This window comes from Mobula birostris, chromosome 6 (assembly GCF_030028105.1).
Source record: "Mobula birostris isolate sMobBir1 chromosome 6, sMobBir1.hap1, whole genome shotgun sequence".
In the NCBI taxonomy this organism is placed as follows: Eukaryota; Metazoa; Chordata; class Chondrichthyes; order Myliobatiformes; family Myliobatidae; genus Mobula; species Mobula birostris.
This window is the reverse complement of record NC_092375.1, coordinates 18,046,065-18,067,332: the sequence shown is the minus strand read 5'-3', so window position 1 is coordinate 18,067,332 and position 21,268 is coordinate 18,046,065. Positions and strand designations below refer to the sequence as shown.

Below are 21,268 nucleotides of genomic sequence, written 5' to 3'. Positions count from 1 at the left end.
AATGGGCCCTTTTCTTTTTTTTTCTTTACTAACCACATAGTCAAATTAAGAATTATGAAGCTCAATCGTTTAATCGCATATTGTGTACTGTTTGTTATTTTGTGATATTGACTTGTAACAGGGGACACATTGATCCACCCAAATGAGATTTCTTAAGTTTGGCCGGGCTGGGGGTTATCATCCCCTATACTGAGCCGCTAGCCGAATCGGTAGTTACAAGAATTTGCCTTTTAAGCTTTTGATTGTCATATTCATCCCTGTACTGGAAAAGACCGCTGATAAAACTGGTGTACTCAATTTAATTTAAACTCTTTGTTACTCAAATACTGTAATTGAAAAGGTTGTTTCATTTAAAAAAAAATAACTCCAATCCAGGTATATTGGTTTTTTAAGTAGTCATTTTTTCAGTAGAATATACTGTTATAGATTTGTACGATGAAGGGATATGGTCGTCTTCCATTTCTGTTCTATCTGACTGTTTTGGCTGCATTAATCCAATTTTGTATGCAAAATCAGAATCAGGTTTAATATCACTTGTTGCTTGTCATGAAATTTGTTGTTCAGCAGCAGTTGAGTGAAATAAATAAACTATAAATTGCAATAAGAAATGTATATCTAAAATTAAATAGTGCAAAAAGGGAGCAAAACGGTGAGTTTAGTGCTCATGAGTTGGTTCATTGTCCATTTGGAAATCTGATGGTGCTGCTGACCCCAGATTAAATCTTTACACTGAGGTAATGCTCATCTGTTTCACTGTAAGTACTTTAACAATGTGGACTGAACCTGTACTACTATTTAATACATTGACAGGCTACAACAAATCATCCTTATTGGGTTTAAAACCTAATTGACAAATGGAATAGCTTTCAATCAACTACCTTTATAACTGGTACAATATATTACCTGTAATTATCTTGAATGGGGAAGGACGATAATGGTGGATGGCAATATAGCATCGTGATGTATTTATCTGGGTGGTTGAAAAGAAGGATCAGTGGTTTCAGGAATAAATAGATGAGCATATTAAAATGGGATAGGATGACTACAGTACCTGATGTTTTCAGTGTGGAAACTTGACACTTGTTTTACAATAATTGTTTTGGGAGAGTTTTTCTGCAATTTTAGGGGGCTGTTATTTTTAACAAAATTGTAAATTTTGATTCACTACAGGAAAAATGGGGCAATAAACGAAACTACCCTTGAAAACAAAAGTGCCCTTGATCACTTTTATGCTTTCTCATTTTGATAATTTTGCATTGGCTGTAGGAAAATTTCTGAAGTAGCCCATCTGATTGCAGAGCTGTGCTGTTGGAATCAGCAAACCTTTGTCCCAGCTTTTCATTTTCACTGCAGACTCCTTGTGCATTTATATACCTTATGAAGTTAGTATTTTGGCTGATATTAACTGGGAGTTCAATTCATTATATATGCAAGTATATCCTCAATTTGAAATTGACTTTCACAGTGACCTATTCATTTTTACACTGACTGCTCTTTTTTTATTGTGATTTTTGAAACTCCAATCCACTCTCCCAAGGCATTCAAGGTTTCTGATCTAATTCAGTGACTTTGCCAGTAGCAATTTTAGATAGTAAATTAAAAGTTCCTGTTATCTCTTCCTCTGCCTTCGCATCACATTGGATATGGGAAGCTTCACAAGACCATGGCTTAGATTACAAACTCCAGAGCTTCTTAAAGGCCTTCACTGTTCCTGTCTCGAATATATTAACATTGAGCAGTTCATAGAGAAGATTGTGGAATGATGAGTTAGTAAAATGGAAGTAATGTAATTGCCCTTGTAGTTTACCTGAATATATTGATGGATGCTGACATGCATATTTGAGAGATTCATATTGATGAGAAAGGATGTATCTCTGGGCTAGAATTTAAGTTTTTTTGGCTAGTAATGGATTGCATGGAATTGTGTCACAACATGGAAGCTGGTCACCTTGTTCTATGTGGCCGTGTTGCTTATTCACATGGATGGTCAGTGAAAACCCATGCTTCTGATCTCCCTTTATTGTTTAATCTTGCAATAACTACATTTTTCTGGAAAATAATTGCCGTGACCTTTCAGTGTTAACATTCATTTTGTTTTGGAGCCTTTATTCACTGTAAGTGGCTTCTTGAATTTGTAAGAATCTAATCCTTCCATCTTCTAGCAGGAAATATAATATTAATTCAACTAAGTTTACGTCGTAAGTTTTAATGCCTCATTACAGATGTATTTTTGTAACCTTTAAACTTAATAGAAATAAGAAATAGTTCTATCCCCCTTGGTTTAGTCCCTTCCCACTTACATCCGTGACACTTCTCATGCTCTCGATCTCCTCAGTAACTTTCAATTGTCTGGTTCTGACTGCCTCATTTTCACCATGGATGTTCTGTCCCTATATACCTCTATCCTGCCATCAAGAAGGCCTCAAAGCTCTCTCTTTCTTTCTCACTAAAAGAACCATCCAGTTCCCTTCCACTACCACCACCCTCCTCTGTATGGCAGAACTTGTCCTCACCCTCAACAATTTTTCCTTCGTCTCCTCCCATTTTCTACAGACTTGAGGATGGGCTCCAGTTATGCCTGCCTCATTGTTGGCTACAATGAACAGTCTGTGCTCCAAACTTTCCCCGGTAATGTTCTCCAACTCTTCCTCTGCTACATCGATGGCTGCTTTGGTGTTGCTTCTTGAACCCATGCTAAGCTTGCCAATTTCATCAACTTTGCTTTTACCATCCATCCTGCCCTAAATTCACTTGGTCCATTTTTGACACCTCCCTCTCCTTTCTAGATCTTCCTACTGTTATCTTGACTTCCTATGGACTCTACATTGGTAAGATCCATCGTAAATTGGGGGAACGCTTCATAGAGTCTACCAAAAGTGGGATATCCCAGTGGCTAAACATTTTAATTCTGATTCCCACTCTAGTTCTGACATGATGGTCCATGGCCGCCTCTTGTGCCACGATGAGGGCATCCTCGCCGTGAAGGAGCAACACCTTACATTCATCTGGTAGCCACCAACCTGATGGGATAAATATTGATTTCTCCTTCCAGTTCAAAAAAAATTCCCTCCTCTTCCCCTTTTCTATTCTCTACTCTGGCCTCTTGCCTCTTTTCACTTGCCTTTCTCTTTCCCCTTGGTCTCCTCCTCCTTCCCTTTCTCCTATAGTCCATTCTCCTCTCCTGTGAGATTCATTCTCCAGCCCTTTACCTTTGCTACCCACTTGGCTTCACCTATCAGCTTCCAGCTAGCCTCTTTCCCCCTCCCATCTTTTTATTCTGGCATCTACCATATTTCTTTACAGAACTGAAGAAGGGTCTTGGCCCGAAACATTGACTGTTTATTTATTTCCATAGAACCTTTGACAAGGTTCCACAAGGAAGGTTAGTTAGGAAGGTTCAATCGTTAGACATTAATATGGAAGCAGTAAAATGGATTCAGCAGTGGCTAGATGGGAGACGCCAGAGAGTAGTAGTGGCTAACTGTGTGTCAGATTGGATGACGGTGTGTAGCGGTTTGCCTCAAGGATCTGTACTGGGTCCAATGTTGTTTGTTATATACATTAATGATCTGGATGATGGGGTGGTAAATTGGATTAGTAAGTATGCAGATGATACTAAGTTAGGTGGTGTTGTGGATGATGTAGGTTTTCAAAGCTTGCAGGGAGATTTAGGACAGTTAGAAGAGTGGGCTGAAAGATGACAGATGGAGTTTAATGCTGAAAAATGTGAGGTGCTACATTTTGGTAGGACTAATCAAAATAGGACATACATGGTAAATGGTAGGGCATTGAAGAATGCTGTAGAATAGAGGGATCTAGGAATAATGGTGCATAGTTCCCAGACGATGGAATCTCATGTGGATAGGGTGGTGAAGAAAGCTTTTAGTATGCTGGCCTTTATAAATCAGAGCATTGAGTATAGGAGTTGGGATGTAATGTTGAATTTGTATAAAGCATTGCTGAGGACAAATTTGGAGTATTGTGTACAGTTCTGGTCACTGAATTATAGGGAAGATGTCAATAGAATTGAGAGAGTACAGAGGAGGTTTACTAAAATGTTGCCTGGGTTTCATCTCCTAAGTTACAGAGAAAGGTTGAACAAGTTAGGTCTTTATTCTTTGGAGCGTAGAAGGTTGAGGGGGAATGATAGAGGTGTTTAAAGTTATGAGGGGGATTGATAGAGTTGACATGGATAGGCTTTTTCCATTGAGAGTGGGGAAGATTCAAACAAGGACATGAGTTGAGAGTTAAAGGACAAAAGTTTAGGGGTAACATGAGGGGGAACTTCTTTACTCAGAGGGTGGTGGCTGTGTGGAACGAGCTTCCAGCAGAAGTGGTTGAGGCAGGTTCAATGTTGTCGTTTAAAGTTAAATTGGATAGATATATGGACAAGAAAGGAATAGAGAGTTATGGGCTGAGTGCAGGTCGGTGGGACTAGGTGAGAGTAAGGGTTCGGCAAGGACTAGAAGGGCAGAGATAGCCTGTTTCCGTGCTGTAATTGTTATATGGTTAGATGCTGCCTGACATGAGTTCTTCCTGTATTTTGTGTGTGCAGCTGTTGCCTTTTGTTGAAATTTGCAATGATGCTCACTGTACTCATTGGAAAATATTTTTATCCTCTGTTCCTCTTTTAACAGATAGTTAATAACTTGCTACACGTATGCAACATTTGTATAGATTGTTGGGCTCCATTTTTTTCATCCTTTTAATTTGAGAGGGAGATGGAGATTGACCGGTTCTTGATTGGGAAGGGTATCAAAGGTTATGGGAATAGGCTGGAGGAAGGGATTGGTGGAGCAGACTCAATAGGCTGAGTGGCCTAATTCTGCTCCTGTGTCTTATATGGAACACACAAAATGTTGGAGGAAGTCAGCAGGCCAGACAGCATCTGTGGCGAGGAGTAAGCATGTGACATTTCAGGCTGAGACCCTTGGAAAGTCAGGGGGAAGAAACCAGAATAAGAATGTAGGGGGAGGGAAGGAGTACAGTCTGGTAGGTGATGGGTGAAACCAGGTGAGGGGGAAGGTAGATGGGTGGGGAAAGGGGAGACGAATAAGAAGCTGGAAGGGGATATGTGTCATTTGTAACCTCAAGACATTAAACTAACAATAGAAGGAAAACAAGGATCTGAAATGTGAAATGTGTTCTTTAATTTAGTGAGACACACAGGTATCACGATTTGTGTCTTGACGTATGCAATTCACTTACTTATACATAAATCCTGTAATGAATTAAACAAAGAATGCTTAATCAACAATATATTTGCAAGATTGCTCAAATATTACTGAAATATTAAATACACAACAATGTAGAAGAGGTAAAAAGGGCTGAAGAAGAAAGAATCTGATAGTGGGCCACGAAAGAATGGGAAGGAGGAGATTCACCAGGGAAGGTGATTAGCAGGTGAGGAGAAGGGATAAGAAGTGAGCAAAAATGGGAAATAAAAATAGAGGGAAGGGGGAGGCAGGAGAAAATACTGGAAGTTGGGGATACTGATATTCATGCCATCAAGTGTTGCTGCTCTGACTTGAGTGTGGCCTCATTGCGGCAGTCGGAGGCCATGGACTGACATGTCAGAATGGGAAGTCAAACTTAAATAGATGGCCACCAGGAAACATGTATCTTGTGGCGGACAGAGTAGCAAAGGTGCTTGAAGTTTCAGGCAGAGACTAATCTCTGCATGAAACTTTGACTGTATAGATCTATGCAGTCTATTGATGCTCTCTGAACTTTTGAGTTCCTCTGGATGTGTGTGTCTGTCTGAAGATTTTCAGCATATGCAGAATTTTTTGTGTTTATGACATTTTATAGGAGCTACTTGTTAAACCTGGTTAAGCTGTCATGTTTGTAAGCAGTTTATCTGGCATTTCCTTGACAAATCAACATTGGAAGCATCACCAGATCGAACGTATTATTTCTCCAGTATGAAGCATATAATGTATAGTAATGAATAACTGAGATGACCCAAGTCATTCATATCCTTTCAGTAGGATATATTTCTCTTAGTATTACTGAAAATCTGTGGGAAACCAGATGTGTATACTTAAGCAGAAAAAGATCATATGGGGTCTGTTCAGCTATGTATTAAATCATCCTTAACCTGATTTTCTGGAATGCAGTAATGCTAACTGCTGTGATCATTTGTCTGGATAAACTATTCAAATATTATTACAAGTAACAAATATCTTAAACACAACAGATTCTGCAGATGCTGGAAATCCAGAGCAATACACATAAAATGCTGAAGGAACTTGGCAATAATTGAAGTGAATGAACAGTCAATGTTTGGGGCCGAGACCCTTCATCAGGAACCTCAGTCTAGGGTCTGGCCTGAAATGCCAACTGTTTATTCCTCTCCATGGATGCTATCGGATGTAAGCTATCTTACATTCTTTGTTGTCCTCAGTCATGGGAAGCCGTTATTGCAAGATATCCTGTTCCAACTTAATTTTGTTACAGGAGCTTCAATTGTCTATAGTAGTCTTTATTTTAACCATCAGTTACTGCCATTTATTTATCCTGTAACTCTCTGTACCCTTTTTTAAAAATGTCATTACTGACAGGACTAGGCAGATTATGTCAAATGAAAATTAGTATTGATCTGTGTAAATTCAGTATTATGCTTTGCATATTCTAAGGTCACATTTTGCCTTCTACTCCTGAAGTATTTGATTTTGGAAATTTGTTCCCCTCCCTGAGTGTTGAGCTTTGCTTTATCATGTTGGCACAGACACTTATCTTCCAGTACATTTTCTAGTCTTGTCTTGCTTTTGTTTGCTACTTCTCTGCTAGACTTGCTACATGAATCTCATCACCCTATACTTGATTGAAACTTCTCCTTTCTCAAAAACTTGATTTTGTCAGGAAATTTGCATCTCATGCTATTTGACAATGTGAATAATACCTACTGTATTTCAGGACAAGATCAGACTGGTGCACAACTATGTCTACATTTGTTCAAGTTTATTGTCATTCAGCTGTACATATGTATACAACTAAACAGAACACTGTTCCTTTGGGACCAAGATGCAAAACACGGTACATATATCAGAGTACATAAAATAATATTAATACAGTAATAGTAACATAAAATTTTTCTGATGTACAAGTTGATATAAAATGCATATATGACATGGAGTTAAATATACAGCATAAAATGCTACTGGTGCTGTCATAAGTAATGTGTACTGGGTGGAGACAGGGTGTTCAGAAGTCTCAGCCTGCGGGATGAAGCTGTTACCCAGCCTAACAGTTATGGAGCATTCATCAAGATGTTTTAATTAGCTTTATTTATGACTAGAAATCATGTAAAATTCCATTTTGTAACCAAATGTGGAAGGATTCCAGTTAAACAAGATCACTTTCTTTCTGCCCCATGCCCAGAACAAAATGGGTGAATTGCACTCTGATCTTTGTTCTGCTTTTTGTTACAGTGGTGTACTATAACTCGTCCTCTAAGTAACCAAGGATCACTGCCAGAATGACTAATTTCAGTGCCTGTTTCCTTCAGTGCCTTTTCTCTGCGTGGCTATCTGTCCTTGTCAACTTCTGCTCTTCTTTTTGATCAATCTTGTCACAGCTTCCTTATCAGTAATGGTATAATGCTGCAACTGAGTTTCCTGGAAATTCAATGTCTGGAAGAGTAGTTGGTTTCTTGATGCAAAGAAAATCTTCCAATTATCATCTATTTTCAGGCATGTGATACTATATCCTATTCTGTACTTGTTTTCAAAATTAATTTGCCACTAATCTTATATGTACTCAGAAAAGCCTATTTGTCAAACAAAATGTTAGCACATTCCTAATTTCTTTGTGTTTTCTTTGTTAACTAGTTTTTAAACAATTCTATTTTCTCTGTCATAAATTCAGAAGATCTAAGGAGGGGATTAAACAGTTGACATTTTGGGCTGAGACTCTTCTTGGCCTGAAATGTCAACTGTTTATTCCCCTTCATGGTTGCTGCCTGACCTGCTGAGTTCCTCCAGCATTTCGTATGTGTTGCTCTGGATTGCCAGCACTGGCAGAATATCATATGTTGAGAAAATCTAACCTTTAATTCACAGTAGGTTTGTTATACTGGATAGGCCAGAATTTTTTTTCCCTTATTGACCCTGGCTGAGTGATCTATATAGTTATTTCAAAATGGTGTTGAAACACCAAGGTCATAGGCAGGCCAGGCTGTAAAAGGGTAACAGATTTCCTTTCCTGAAGGTCATAAATGGAAAATGTTTCATGATTATCATTGCTAATACCAGCTCCAGATTTTATTTAATTAATGGAGTTGAAATTCCCCAGCTGTTGCAGATACTGCTGCTTCTAAATTAATTAACCCTGGCTTCTGAATGCTTCTCTAGTAATCTAGCCACTATCCCCATGTAAATCCACTCATAATCTTTGCTCCAATCCCACCCCCCACCCTTTTATTCTTTCATTACCTTTTATTATTGCAGATTCCCTCTATTATTCATACTTCTTCACCCAGTGCTATAAATTTGATCTTTGTATTAAACTGTAAGATGTAGGAGCAGAATTGGGTCCTTTAGCCCTTTGAATCTGCTCTGCCATTCCATCATGGCTGATCCCAAACCCATTCTCCTTCCTTCTCCCTGTTGATGTTCTTTCTAATCAAGAGCTTATCAACCTGCACTTTAAATATACCCAAAAACTTGGCCTCTATAACTAGTCTGTGGCAATGATTTTCACAGATTCATCACGCTCTAAAGAAATTCTTCCTCATCTCTGTTCTATATGGATAACGCTCTATTCTGAGGCTGTGTCCTCTGGTCCTAGACTCGCCCATTATAGGAAACACATACTCCATGTTCACTTTATCTCAGCGTTTCAATTTTTGATAGATTCCAATGTGATTGCCCCTCGTTCTTCTACATTCCAGAGGATACAGGCCCAGAGCCATCAAATAGTTCTCATACATTAACTTTTTCATTCCCAGGATCATTCTTGCGAACCTCCTCTGGTCCCTCTCTAATACTAGCAAATCTTCATGTGCATGTAAAAGCCCAGGATTTCCACAATTCGTATATGTCCTGTTACCAAGTTTACATTTTGACTCTTCAGGGTATATGCTCTTGCCCTGAATCTAGATTTTTGCATGTGCTAATCAAAAGATTCTATGATTACAGTACAGAAGAATTGACGATCTTCATATACTTTGGAGGTTGTCACGTACAAGGATTATTAATGATCTGTAAAATTTTGTAAGAATGTCAAGGAGAAAAACAAATGAATTGATAATGAGTGAATTTTAAGGATGGGTTAATCTTAGGATGGGCTAGCTCAGCATAAAATAAGAGAAATATTACTTTGCTGTACTTTTCTTGATTTCAATTTATCAGCTGCAAAAATTTGGAAGTTGGTTTGCTTTACTAGGCTCAGGATCTCAAAGCCCAATCACAAATAAGAGAAAATCTGCAGATGCTGGAAATCCAAGCAACACACACAGAATACAGGAGGAACTAAGCAGGCCAAGTAGCATCTATGGAAAAGAGTACAGTCAACATTTCGGGCCGAGACCCTTCACCAGGACTTATAAAAAGGATGAGGAGTCAGACTAAGAAAGTTGGGGGAGGGGAGGAAGAACCACAAGGTGATGGGTGAAGTAAAGAGCTGGTAAGTTGATTGGTGACAGAGATACAGGGCTGGACAAAGGGGAATCTGATAGGAGAGGACAGAAGGCCATGGAAGAAAGAAAAGGAGGAGGAGCACCAGGGACAGGTGATAGGCAGATAAGGAGATAAGATGAGAGAGGGGAATGGCGGATGGTGAAGGAGAGGGGGCATTCCAAAAGCTGGAGAAATCAATGTTCATGCCACCAGGTTGGAGGCTACTCAGACGGAAAATAAGGTGTTACTCCTCCAACGTGAGTGTGGCCAAATTGCAACAGTAGAGGAGGCCATAGACTGGCATGTCAGACTGGGAATGGGAAGTGGGTTTAAAGTGGGTGGGCGCTGGGAGATGCGGTTTTCCTGGCAGGTGGAGCATAGGTGCTCAGTGAAGTGGTCTCCCAGTCTCCCAGTCCCATTTTCCCACCTCCCCACCAGGGATAGAGTTCCTTTTATAACCATATAACAATTACAGCACGGAAACAGGCCATCTTGGCCCTTCTAGTCCGTGCCGAACTCTTACTCTCACCTAGTCCCACCGATCTGCACTCAGCTCATAACCCTCCATTCCTTTCCTGTCCATATAGCTATCCAATTTAACTTTTAACGACAACATCGAACCTGCCTCAACCACTTCTGCTGGAAGCTCGTTCCACACAGCTACCACTCTCTGAGTAAAGAAGTTTCCCCTCATGTTACCCCTAAACTTTTGCCCTTTGGTCTCAACTCATGTCCTCTTGTTTGAATTTCCCCCACTTTCAATGGAAAAAGCCTATCCACATCAACTCTATCTATCCCCCTCATAATTTTAATACCTCTATCAAGTCCCCCCTCAACCTTCTACACTCCAAAGAATAGAGACCCAATTTGTTCAACCTTTCTCTGTAACTTAGGTGATGAAACCCAGGTAACATTCTAGTAAATCTTCTCTGTATTCTCTTAATTTTGTTGACATCTTTCCTATAATTCGGTGACCAGAACTGTACACGATACTCCAAATTTGTCCTTACCAATGCCTTGTACAATTTCAACATTACATCCCAACTCCTATACTCAATGCTCTGATTTATAAAGACCAGCATACCAGAAGCTTTCTTCACCACCCTATCCACATGAGGTCCTCTTGTCCTCACCTACCACCCCACCTCTGCATCCAGCACATAATTCTCTATAAATTCTGCCTTCTCCAGTGGGATCCCACCACCATCTACCATACACATCTTCTCTCTCCCCCCCCCCCCCCAACACTTTCTGCTTTCTGTAGGGGTTGCTCCCTGTGTGACTCCTTTGTCCATTCATCCCTCGACACCTCCTCCCTCACTACCATTCAGGGTCCTAAATGGTCCTTCCAGGTGAGGTGACACTTCACCTGTGAGTCTGTTGGGCTGATCTACTGTATCCGGTGTGCCTGGTATGGCCTCCTTTATATTGGTGACATCCAACCCAGATTAGGAGACTGCTTTGCCAAGCACCTACGCACTATCTGCCGGGAAAAGCAGGATCTCCCAGTGGCCACCCACTTTAATTCCATTTCCCATTCCCATAACGACATGTCAGTCTATGGCTTCCTTTACTGTTGCAATGAGGCCGCACTTGGGTTGGAGGAGCAACTCCTTGTTTTCCGTCTGGGTAGCCTCCAACCTGATGGTATGAATGTCGATCTCTCAAACTTCCAGTAATGCCCCCTCTCACCATTCTCCATTGCCATTTCCCTCTCTCGACTTATCTCCTGTCCTGCTCATCACCTCCTCCCCCTTTTCTTTCTTCCATGGCCTTTTGTCCTATCCTATCAGATTTCTCTTTCTCCAGCCCTGTATCTCTTTCACCAATTAACTTCCCAGTTTTTACTTTAACCCTTTGCCCTCCACACAGTTTCACCTCTCTCTTTGTGGTTTTTCTTCCCCTTCCCCCACTTTCTTACTGTGACTCCTCATCTTTTTCCAGTCCTGACGAAGGTCTTGACCCAAAATATCGACCGTACTCTTTTCTAGAAACGCTGCCTGGCCTGGTGAGGTCTTGAAGGCTTATCTGTTTGTTGTGAAATAAGCAACAATGACTTCACTCTGCATCTCCAATGACATTCAAGGCCTGAACAGCGGGCTGGCTGTTACAGATGTAATAATAAAGGCCTAGGTTAAGACAATGATCTAACCAATGGTTGCCTTGGTCTTGAGATCTACATGGGGGAACTGTTAGGAATACTTAATGCTCGTCAATGCCATTAACTCGTATGGATGAGGCTCAGGAGGGCACCAGAGCAGTGGCTGAAGAGGCAGAAAAGGGCAGCATTTGGCTGTGGCTGAGGAGGAAGGGCAGAAATTGGGGAACCCCATTGGAAGCTGCAGTGGGTGGCAGGGAGCCATCCCTGCCACTGCTCTGCCACCAGATGTACCAGGGCTAAGGGAACAAAACATCAATGAGAGGTGGTCCCGGGCTGAATACTCTGCAGCGCAGCAACGCAAAGCATTAAACAACATCTTCCTGTAAATCTCGTTGATGGGCATCTAATGAATTGGAAAACAGAAATGATATTGTATCCACAAACAGGCTCTGCCGATTTGATTGGACCCATACCCAACCTTTCCAATACAGCATGGCACTTAAATCAGTCAAACCTCGGCTCGTTCCTCACTCTGGGCCAAACAGATATGTCTTTTAAAAAGTTTTATGGTTTTGGTTTTGAATGCAGCCAAAATGGTGATGGCTTGTCTCAATCATATAACTAGTCCTCTGTCTGCAGCCCACGATTGATACTAGTCCATCACCATATTCAGGAAATGCATAGCAATAGAAACTAAACATAACTTTTTGCAACTATTCGGCTTTTGTGGTTTGAATTTAGTTGTTGAGTTTTAATTAAAGAAAACCACAAGCCCAGTTAAGTCTTTTTTTAATTTCTGGCAGGCATGCAGAAACAAACATTGTATTTCACATGTGGTCTACTGGACAACTTGCAGTGCAGTGCAGCAACAGATTACAGCGCACTATTAGCTCGATAGAATTTTGTGTGTGGTATTTCATTTAAGCAGTAGAATGGAAACTGTTGTTTAACATTATCTTCAGACTCAGCGTCTCAACTAAAAGTTACTAATCTCTTGCAGGAATCTGCTAATGACTTGAAATAAAAGGAAGCATGGCTCAGTTTCCAACAGCTTTTGCGGGTAAGTGCTGTGTACAATGCCGTTTATTAATTGTTCTTAACTGAAATTTTACCTTCCGGGGATTTTGATTTTTACATAGCCTCAAGCCTTCCATGTAATAGGTGCAAGCAGGCGGAATAGGCTTTTTCCTCCAGCTGTTGCAGAAAAGTAAGATTAGAAGAATTAGACAGTAGTATTGTGCTGCTTTTAATATTAGATAATGCAGTTAAGCAGACAGCTGTTGCTTCTCTGAGATTTTCACATTTTGAAAATCTGAAACAAATTACTTCAATGTTAGTGTTTTACCCAAAATTGCTGGTATGTATGTAAACCCACTATTCCTACTTCAAGGTGTTCTAATATGGTCTCTTGCTGAAACAGAGCATCTGACAATAATACATTTTCATCACCCAGCCGGATGTTCTACTGATATGACGAGAAATACAATTTGAAATGCAGTGCAATTCTATAAGATTAAAAGACAATGGAAGATGTTTTGGTGAAATAGCTCTTGTTAAGAGGCCAATGGGATATTGTCTGAACTCCTTGTGTTCTTTTGAAACAGGGGGCCTGGATATCTGTGCCATTACAGTGGAAGAAAGAGCAAAGCATGACCAGCAGTTTCTTAGCATTAAACCAACTGGTGGAATGATTACTGGTGAGAACAAACTAAACCTATTTAAACATCGCTGGATAAAATATGAATTTTTTTTCCCTTTCTTTCTGATTATTTCTTCCTCAACAATTTAAACTCTGCTTTTGCTACTTGTACAAGTGTTCTTAAGATGGGAAGTGCCTAAATCAGGGTGTTCCCAACTTTTTAATGCCCTGAAGCAATACCACTCAGCAATGGGTCTGTGGACACCAGGTTGGGAACCCCTGGCCTAAATAAGTTTTGCAAAGGAGAGTTTGGCATTAGGGAAGTGCTTGGTGAGGGATGACTGAAGGAACTATTTAAGGAATTATTGAAAGCTCAAATGTGGTTATGGCACAGAGAACAGAACATGTGTGATACCACGACTTAAAAGATTTTGCCAACATAGTTTAAAGGATTAGAGTAAGCAATGGTCAAAATAGTAAGAAGTGTCTATTCAGTTGCTGAGAAGGTAAAGGTTGCTTTTCTTATATGGAAATTTCACTGGTTTGGATTTGTGACTGGTGTGAGAATTTTCAGGTTAAAGGCTTATACCTGTAATATGAAAATACACATGAGCTCTTTTTATGGGTATCTATTATGATGGACCTTTCCCTGACAAACTCTGCCACCTTCTTTAGAGATGATGCTTGGGCATGTCTAGTCCGGTGGTATTTTTAACACTGTAGTCCATCTCTCCTGATTGGCAAGTCCTCATCCAATCAGGTTTTCACTCCCCCACCTTGTTTACAATTGAATTCTAGGTCTTACTTAAAGAGACACCTTTTGTCTTTGTTAAAATTCTTTTCCTCTAGTTTTATTTCAATGACTTCCTTTACCAGGCGGTCCCAGAAGCCATTGGTGCAGCACAGTAGTTTTGTCCCATCAAAGTTAATCCTATGGCCATTGCGAATGCAGTGTTCTGCTACCACAGATTTCTCCAGGGAACCCAAACGAAAACACCTCCTGTGCTCCTTGATGCGGGTTTCCACTGTGCATCCTGTCTGACTGATATAAGCTGCTCCACATTCACAGGGAATCCTGTAAACACCAGCTGACCTGAGTCCCAGGTCACCTTTAGCCTGCGTAGCCTGTGATTTGAGCTTCCTTACAAGTTTGTGGATGGTATTAATTCAGTATTTCTTCGGAATCCTGGCAGTCCTTCCAGAAACTGTGCAAACATAGGGAAGATGAAACCAGTTGCTACTGGTTTCTCCTTGTTGTTAGGTTTCCTGGTTTCTCTGTTGGCCCTTTTAAGGGCTCGATTGATTTGCTTCACCTTGTAGCCATTCTGTAAGAACGTTGCACATAATCATCTTATTTCCTTGGGGAGACTCTCTGGGTCCAAGGTAGTTCTTGCACGGTTAATCAAAGTAGAAAGAACAGTTGGTAGGCATGACGGTGGCTGTTATTCTTGAGGTACAAGTCCACGTGAGTGGGTTTCCAATAGATGCTATGTAAGAAGCGTCCATTTTCCGTCATATTAGAATATCCAAGAATGGGAGGCAACTATTTTTCTCCATCATTGAATGCAGATTCTGGATGATCCTGCCTACACCAGCTAAGGTACCTGTGACCCCTGTTTCCATCCAGGGGGTCAGTGTGGACATGGTGGAGGATTACAAATACCTGGGGATACGAATTGACAATAAACTGGACTGGTCAAAGAACACTGAGGCTGTCTACAAGAAGGGTCAGAGCTGTCTCTATTTCCTGAGGAGACTGAGATCCTTTAACATCTGCTGGATGATGCTGAGGATGTTCTACAAGTCTGTGGTGGCCAGTGCTATCATGTTTGCTGTTGTGTGCTGGGGCAGCAGGCTGAGGGTGGCAGACACCAACAGAATCAACAAACTCATTCGTAAGGCCAGTGATGTTGTGGGGATGGAACTGGACTCTCTCACAGTGGTGTCTGAAAGGAGAATGCTGTCTAAGTTGCATGCCATCTTGGTCAATGCCTCCCATCCACTACATAATATACTGGGTGGGCACAGGAGTACATTCAGCCAGAGACTCATTCCACCGAGATGCAACACTGAGCGTCATAGGAAGTCATTCCTGCCTGTGGCCATCAAACTTTACAACTCCTCCCTTGGAGGGTCAGACCAATAGGCTGGTCCTGGACTTATTTCATAATTTACTGGCATAATTTACATATTATTATTTAACTATTTATGGTTCTATTACTATTTATTATTTATGGAGCAACTGTAATGAAAACCAATTTCCCCTGGGATTAATAAAGTATGACTATAGTTCTAAAGCAGGATCTCACGGATTCAATTGTTAGGATGACCTCGGCTTTATTGAAGAAATCTGGACTGCTAGCAGACATATGCAAGACACTTCAGCCTCGGGTAGTAGTGCCACCAAAACTTTATGGGCTCCCTGTGATACGTAAGGAGTGTTTCCCCCTGAGGCCTATCATCTGTAGGATAGATTCTCTGACTTACTACCTCGTTAAGCATTTAACGACCATGCTTTCTCAGTTTTTTGGTGGCTATGAGCATCACATCATGAATTCAACCGACCTTTGAACCTGGAGGTTTCAATGTGGTCTCTCTGTTCACAAGAATTCCCATTGAGGACAGCTTTGTCCTCCTGCAGTCAAGGTTTGATAACCATTGACCTTTTTGTACACACTCTTACATCAAAGTACTACCTCTATAATGGGAGCTACTATGAACAAATTTACAGAGTGGCCATGCAATCGCCTTTGTCGCTGGCTTACGCTGATTTCTACATGGAGGACTCAAAGGAGAGGGCTGTAACTTGATCACCATTAGGCCCCAAATGCTTCAGATACATCAGTGATGCCTTCGTAGTGTGGTCAGATGGACTCCAGGCACCCCACGACCATTTGAAGAGCATACATCCAAACATTCAATATACGATGGAGAAGAAGGAATGCCTCAGCTCCTGGACATTCTAATACAATGGTGGCCTTGTACATGGTGTCTGTTGGAGACCCACTTGCGCAGACTTGTATCTCAATGATAACAGCCACCTCTCAACGTAGAGCAGTTCTTCCTACTTTGATTAACTGTGTGAAAACTATTTTGGACCCAGAGAGTCTCCCCGAAGAAGTAAGATGATTATGTGTGACGTTCCTACAGAATGGCTACAAGGTGAAGGAAATCAATCTGGCCATTAAAAGGACTGATAGAAAGGCCAGGAAATCTAACAACAAGGAGGAACCAGTTGCTACCACCTGTCTTCTCTATATTTGCATGGTTTCTGGAAGAATTACCAGGATCCTGAAGAAATACCAGATTAATACCATCCACAAACCCATAAGGAAGCTCAAGTCACAGCTTATATGAGTCAAAGATGACCTGGGACTCAGGTCAGCTGGTGTTTAGAGGATTCCCTGTGAATGTGGGGCAGTGTATATTGGCCAGATGGGATGCACAGTGGAAACCTGCATCAAGGAGCACAGAAGGTGTATCTGTTTGAGTTACCCTGAGAAATCAATGGTAGCAGAACACTACATTCACAATGGCCATAGGATTGACTTTGGCACTAAACTACTGTGCCACGGCAATAGCTTTTGGGACCACCTGGTAAAGGAAGCCATTGAAATACAACTGGAGGAAAAGAATTTTAACAAAGACGAAGGGTCTTGCTTTAAGTAAGAACTGGAATTCGATTGTGAACAAGATGGGAGAGTGGAAACCTGACTGGATGAGGACTAACCAATCAGGAGGGACAGGCTACAGGGGTATAAATACCACCAGACTAGACATGCCCATGCATCATCCCTGAAGAAGATGGCAGAGATTATCATCAAATACCCAGCTGGAAGCCCAAGAAGAGTTCATTCATCATATGCACTGGGAAGGCACTTGATCCTTTTTTCAATATGAAAATAGTTTTGGTATGTTAAACAGGATTTTATTTGGGATTCTGATATGGTAGGCAACATCTTCTGATAACCTTGCTGATGAATTTGTATTTTTGTTTTTCTGGGTTTTAAGTGCTGGTGCAGTTTGAAGGTTGGCTGAAGCCTCGTAGCTTTTATGACAGGCTCAACTGGGCTGCATGAGGGAAATGGTGGGGAAGTATTCCAAATTCAATCTAGGACCTGGAGATGAGTTTAAAATCTTAAGTAAAAGGTATAATTGTGATGGGAGGGGCAAAAGTTATAGGTTGTAACTGGAGTTTGCTTTTAACTTGTATTTATTTATATTTTTGGGTGTTTGTGCCATTGGGGGGAGAAACAATGCCCATCCCTAATTGTTCTTTAAAGTAGTGGTAAGCCACGTAGAATCGCTGCATTGCTTCTAGGTGGGTTTCAGGATTTGCATTTGGCAATTTTGAAAGAATATGCTCCCATGTATTTTCTTTCCTGAAGCAAGCAGTAGAGGTGGAGGGTTTGCTCTAAATTTCCACGCGCGCCTTCTGTGTCCAGTAGAGGTTGTGAGAGATGAAACCTGCATGCAAGCCTGGAGTTTGGATCCTGTCATCAGCTTATTTGGGGGCCGATACCCTAGATCAAATTGCAAAGGTCAATGGGAGCATGGAATTTGAAGCCGGATGGCTGAAGCCTGGAGACTGCAGACGCAGAAGCCTGTCTGGGGGTTGGAGGGCTGTCCATGTGTAGCGGTGTGTGTGGGGGGGGGGAGAGGGGGGAGACTTGTTCTGCTGCTTGCTGAGTTATGTTTTGTTGCATTCTGTGCTGTTCTGCTGAGCACTGTGGGCCTGCTGTGTTGGCGCTGGAGTGTGTGGCAACACTTGTAGGCTGCCCCCAGCACATCCTTGGGATGTGTTGGTTGTTAATGCAAACAATGCATTTCGCTGTACGTTTCAATGTACATGTGATAAATACATTTGAATTTGGGTTTAGAGGGTGTTTTCAGAAGAGTGTCGGTGAGTAATAGCATTTCATTCCTTTGGTGGAACACAGTGCAGGCAGGTGAATGTCGTGCTTCTGTGTTATAACAAGTCAGTGAAGACCATAGTAGGACATATGTTTAACATCCATGAAGTACGATTTCCTGAAAAATGCATGATTTTGAAAAAATCTTGGTTTGTATCATTGTCTTGTACCAGAGCAAAAGAAATGGGGATGACTTTGCATATGGTATAGTTGACTTGCAGCAGCATAGATAAGAAATGAGGCTTAGTGCTATCAGTCGTGTTGAGTTAACATGAGCAATAAAGTGGAGAAGATAGAATTCTATGGTGTTCGAAATTAAAAGCACTCTTATAAAAGGAGTTTGAAAATTATTAGCAACTTTACCTTTTTAGTGCCAAACAAATTAATTAGGGTTTTTAGTTCTGCTGTATTTTCATCTTGATTTAATTAATTACCTCCCCACACTGGATTTGGCTTCTTTTCAAGATGGACAAAACAAGTAGAATCAAAGGCCGACTTTTCACTAAAATAACAACCATTGTAATTTCACACAAGTTTGTCAATGGCTTCCTTTCATCAGATTTTTGCTTTCTTTCCAGCTTGCTGAAAACTGCACTGTGTTGATGACTACTAAAATGTCACATGCAAGTTGATGCCATCTTAACCTCGAGTTTGCTTTTATTTGCTGTAAGCACGGCACTTAAAGCTCAAGTGTTGCAAAGCTCTTCAATTTAAGATTTATTTTTTATGTAATTGGTGTAATCCCGGAATCTACATAAAATGTATTCAATCTCAAACAAAATTACAACTACAAGTAGTAACTACTTTGAGGCAATTTGTTCCTTTCTAGCAACATCATTGTTTAACTTGCTGTCTTTGTTCCTTGTCAATCAATGTAAAAGTGTGTTCAGTGTCATCACATAGGATAACAATCAAATGTATAAAATTTTGCATGTTAATAGCAATCTAATTTCCTGTTAAAACATATAAAATGAATTTTGTTACAATTTTTCTATTGGGTGTTATTGGTTCATTTACTCTTAATTTTTAACATAGAGCAGTGCAGTTCAGTACAGGCCCTTTGGCCCATCTAGTCCATGCCAAAACCATTTAAACTGCCTCCTCCCATCTACTTGTACTCGGACCATGGCCGTCCTTACCCCTACTATCTATGTACCTCTCCAAACTTCTCTTAAATGTTGAAACCAAGCTTGCATGCACCACTTGTGCTGACAGCTCATTTCACGCTCTCATGGTCCTCTGAGTGAAGACATTTCCCTTCATGTTCCCCTTAAACTTCTCACCTGTCAGCCTTAACCCATGACCTCAGGTTGTAGTCTTACCCAACCTCAGTGGAAAAAGCCAGCTTACATTTACCCTGTCTATACCCCTTATAATTTTGTGTAGCTCTATCAAATCTCCTCTCAATCTTTTATGTTCTAAAGAATACAGTCCTAACCTATCAACCTTTCCCTATAACTCAGGTCCTCTAGACCCGGCAACATCCTTGTAAATCTTTACACCACTGTCTTTCAACGAATTATGGTCTTGTATTCCTCAGATCTCTTTGTTCTACCACACTTCTTAGTACCCTACTGTTCACTGTGTAAGACCTAACCTGGTTTGTCCTACCACAGTGCAAAACCTCGCACTTGTCTGCATTAAATTCCATCTGCCATTTTTCAGCCAATTTTTCCAGCTGATGGAGATCCCTCTGCAAGCCACGATGGCCTTCCTCGCTGTCTAGTACACCACCAATCTTGGTGTCATTTGCAAATTTGCTGAAACAATTAACCACATTATCATTGATTATAAATGGGAAACAACAAAGGACCCAGTACCGATACTTGCGGCACACTAGTCACAGGCCTCCGGTTAGAGAGGCAACCACCTACTACCATTTCTCTGGCAAAGCCGATATCTAATCCAATTTACAGCTTCATCATCCTGAATACCAACTGACTGGACCTCCTTGACAAGCCTCCCATGCAGGACCTTGTCAACTGTTGTCCATGGAGACAACGTCCACTGCCTTCCCTTCATCCACTTTCCTGGTAATTCCCTTGAAAAACTCTATAAGATTAGTTAGACAGAACCTACCATGCATGAAGCCATGCTGACTATCCTTAATCAGTCCATGTCTGTCCAAAATATTTAGATACCTGGTCCCTCAGAATACCTTCCAGTAACTTTCCCACAACTGACGTCAGACTCACTGGCTTATAATTTCCTGGTTTATGGTAAGAGCCTTTCTTTTTTTTAAACAGCAGAGCAGCATTGGCTGTTCTCCAATCCTCTGGTACCTCCCCTGTCGCTAAGGATGAATTAAATGTCTCTGCTAGGGCCCCAGCAATTTCTGCACTTGTCTCCTACTGTGTCCAAGGGAACATCTTGTCAGGTCCTGGGGATTTATGCACCCTGATTTGTCTCAGGGTAGCAAACACCTCCTCCGCTGTAATCTGTACAGGATCCATGAAGTTGATGCCATTTTGCCACTTTTGTAGGCTCTTTATCCATTTCCTGAGTAAATACAGAAACAAAAAACTTGTTTAAGATCTCCCCCAACTGTTTTGTTTCCACTGTTATCAGTCTAGTCTTCTAGGGGACCAGTTTTGTCCCTTGCGATTCTTTTGCTCTTAATGTATCTGTAGGATCCCTTAGGATTCTCCTTCGCCTTGTCTGCTAGAGCAACTTTATGCTGTCTTGTAGACTTCCTGATTTCTTAAGTGTTCTTTTGCACTTCTTGTACTCCATAAGCACCTCATTTGTTCCTGCCTGCCGATACTTGCTATGCACCTCCTTTTTTTCCCCCTCTTAACCAGGGCCTCAATATCTCTTTGAAACCAAGATTCCCTACTTTTGTTACATTTCTTCTCCTTTTATTCTGATGGCCACATAAAACTTTGTACCGTCAACATTTTGTTTTTGAAGACCTCCCACTTACCAAGTACACCTTTGCCAGAAAACAGCCTGTCCCAATCCACACTTCTGACACCATGATAATTGGCCTTTCTCC

The 21,268-nt window shown here is 41.1% G+C and overlaps 1 protein-coding gene across 7 annotated transcripts in view; it reads left to right on the top strand.

The window, feature by feature from the left end:
* itsn1 (intersectin 1 (SH3 domain protein)) overlaps positions 1-21,268 on the top strand; it is a 234,291-nt gene that overhangs the window by 44,444 nt on the left and 168,579 nt on the right. For 5 of the 7 annotated variants that reach the window (XR_011886265.1, XM_072259915.1, XM_072259914.1 and 2 more), the window contains 2 exons: positions 12,722-12,781; positions 13,326-13,418. Coding sequence is in view for 6 of the 7 variants with exons in the window: in XM_072259915.1 (XP_072116016.1) it covers positions 12,754-12,781; positions 13,326-13,418 (121 nt within the window). In the remaining variant the exon portion in view is untranslated. Of the gene's footprint in view, positions 1-6,918; positions 7,039-12,721; positions 12,782-13,325; positions 13,419-21,268 lie in introns of all 7 variants that reach the window. The other 2 variants (XM_072259912.1, XM_072259910.1) reach the window with 1 other exon arrangement.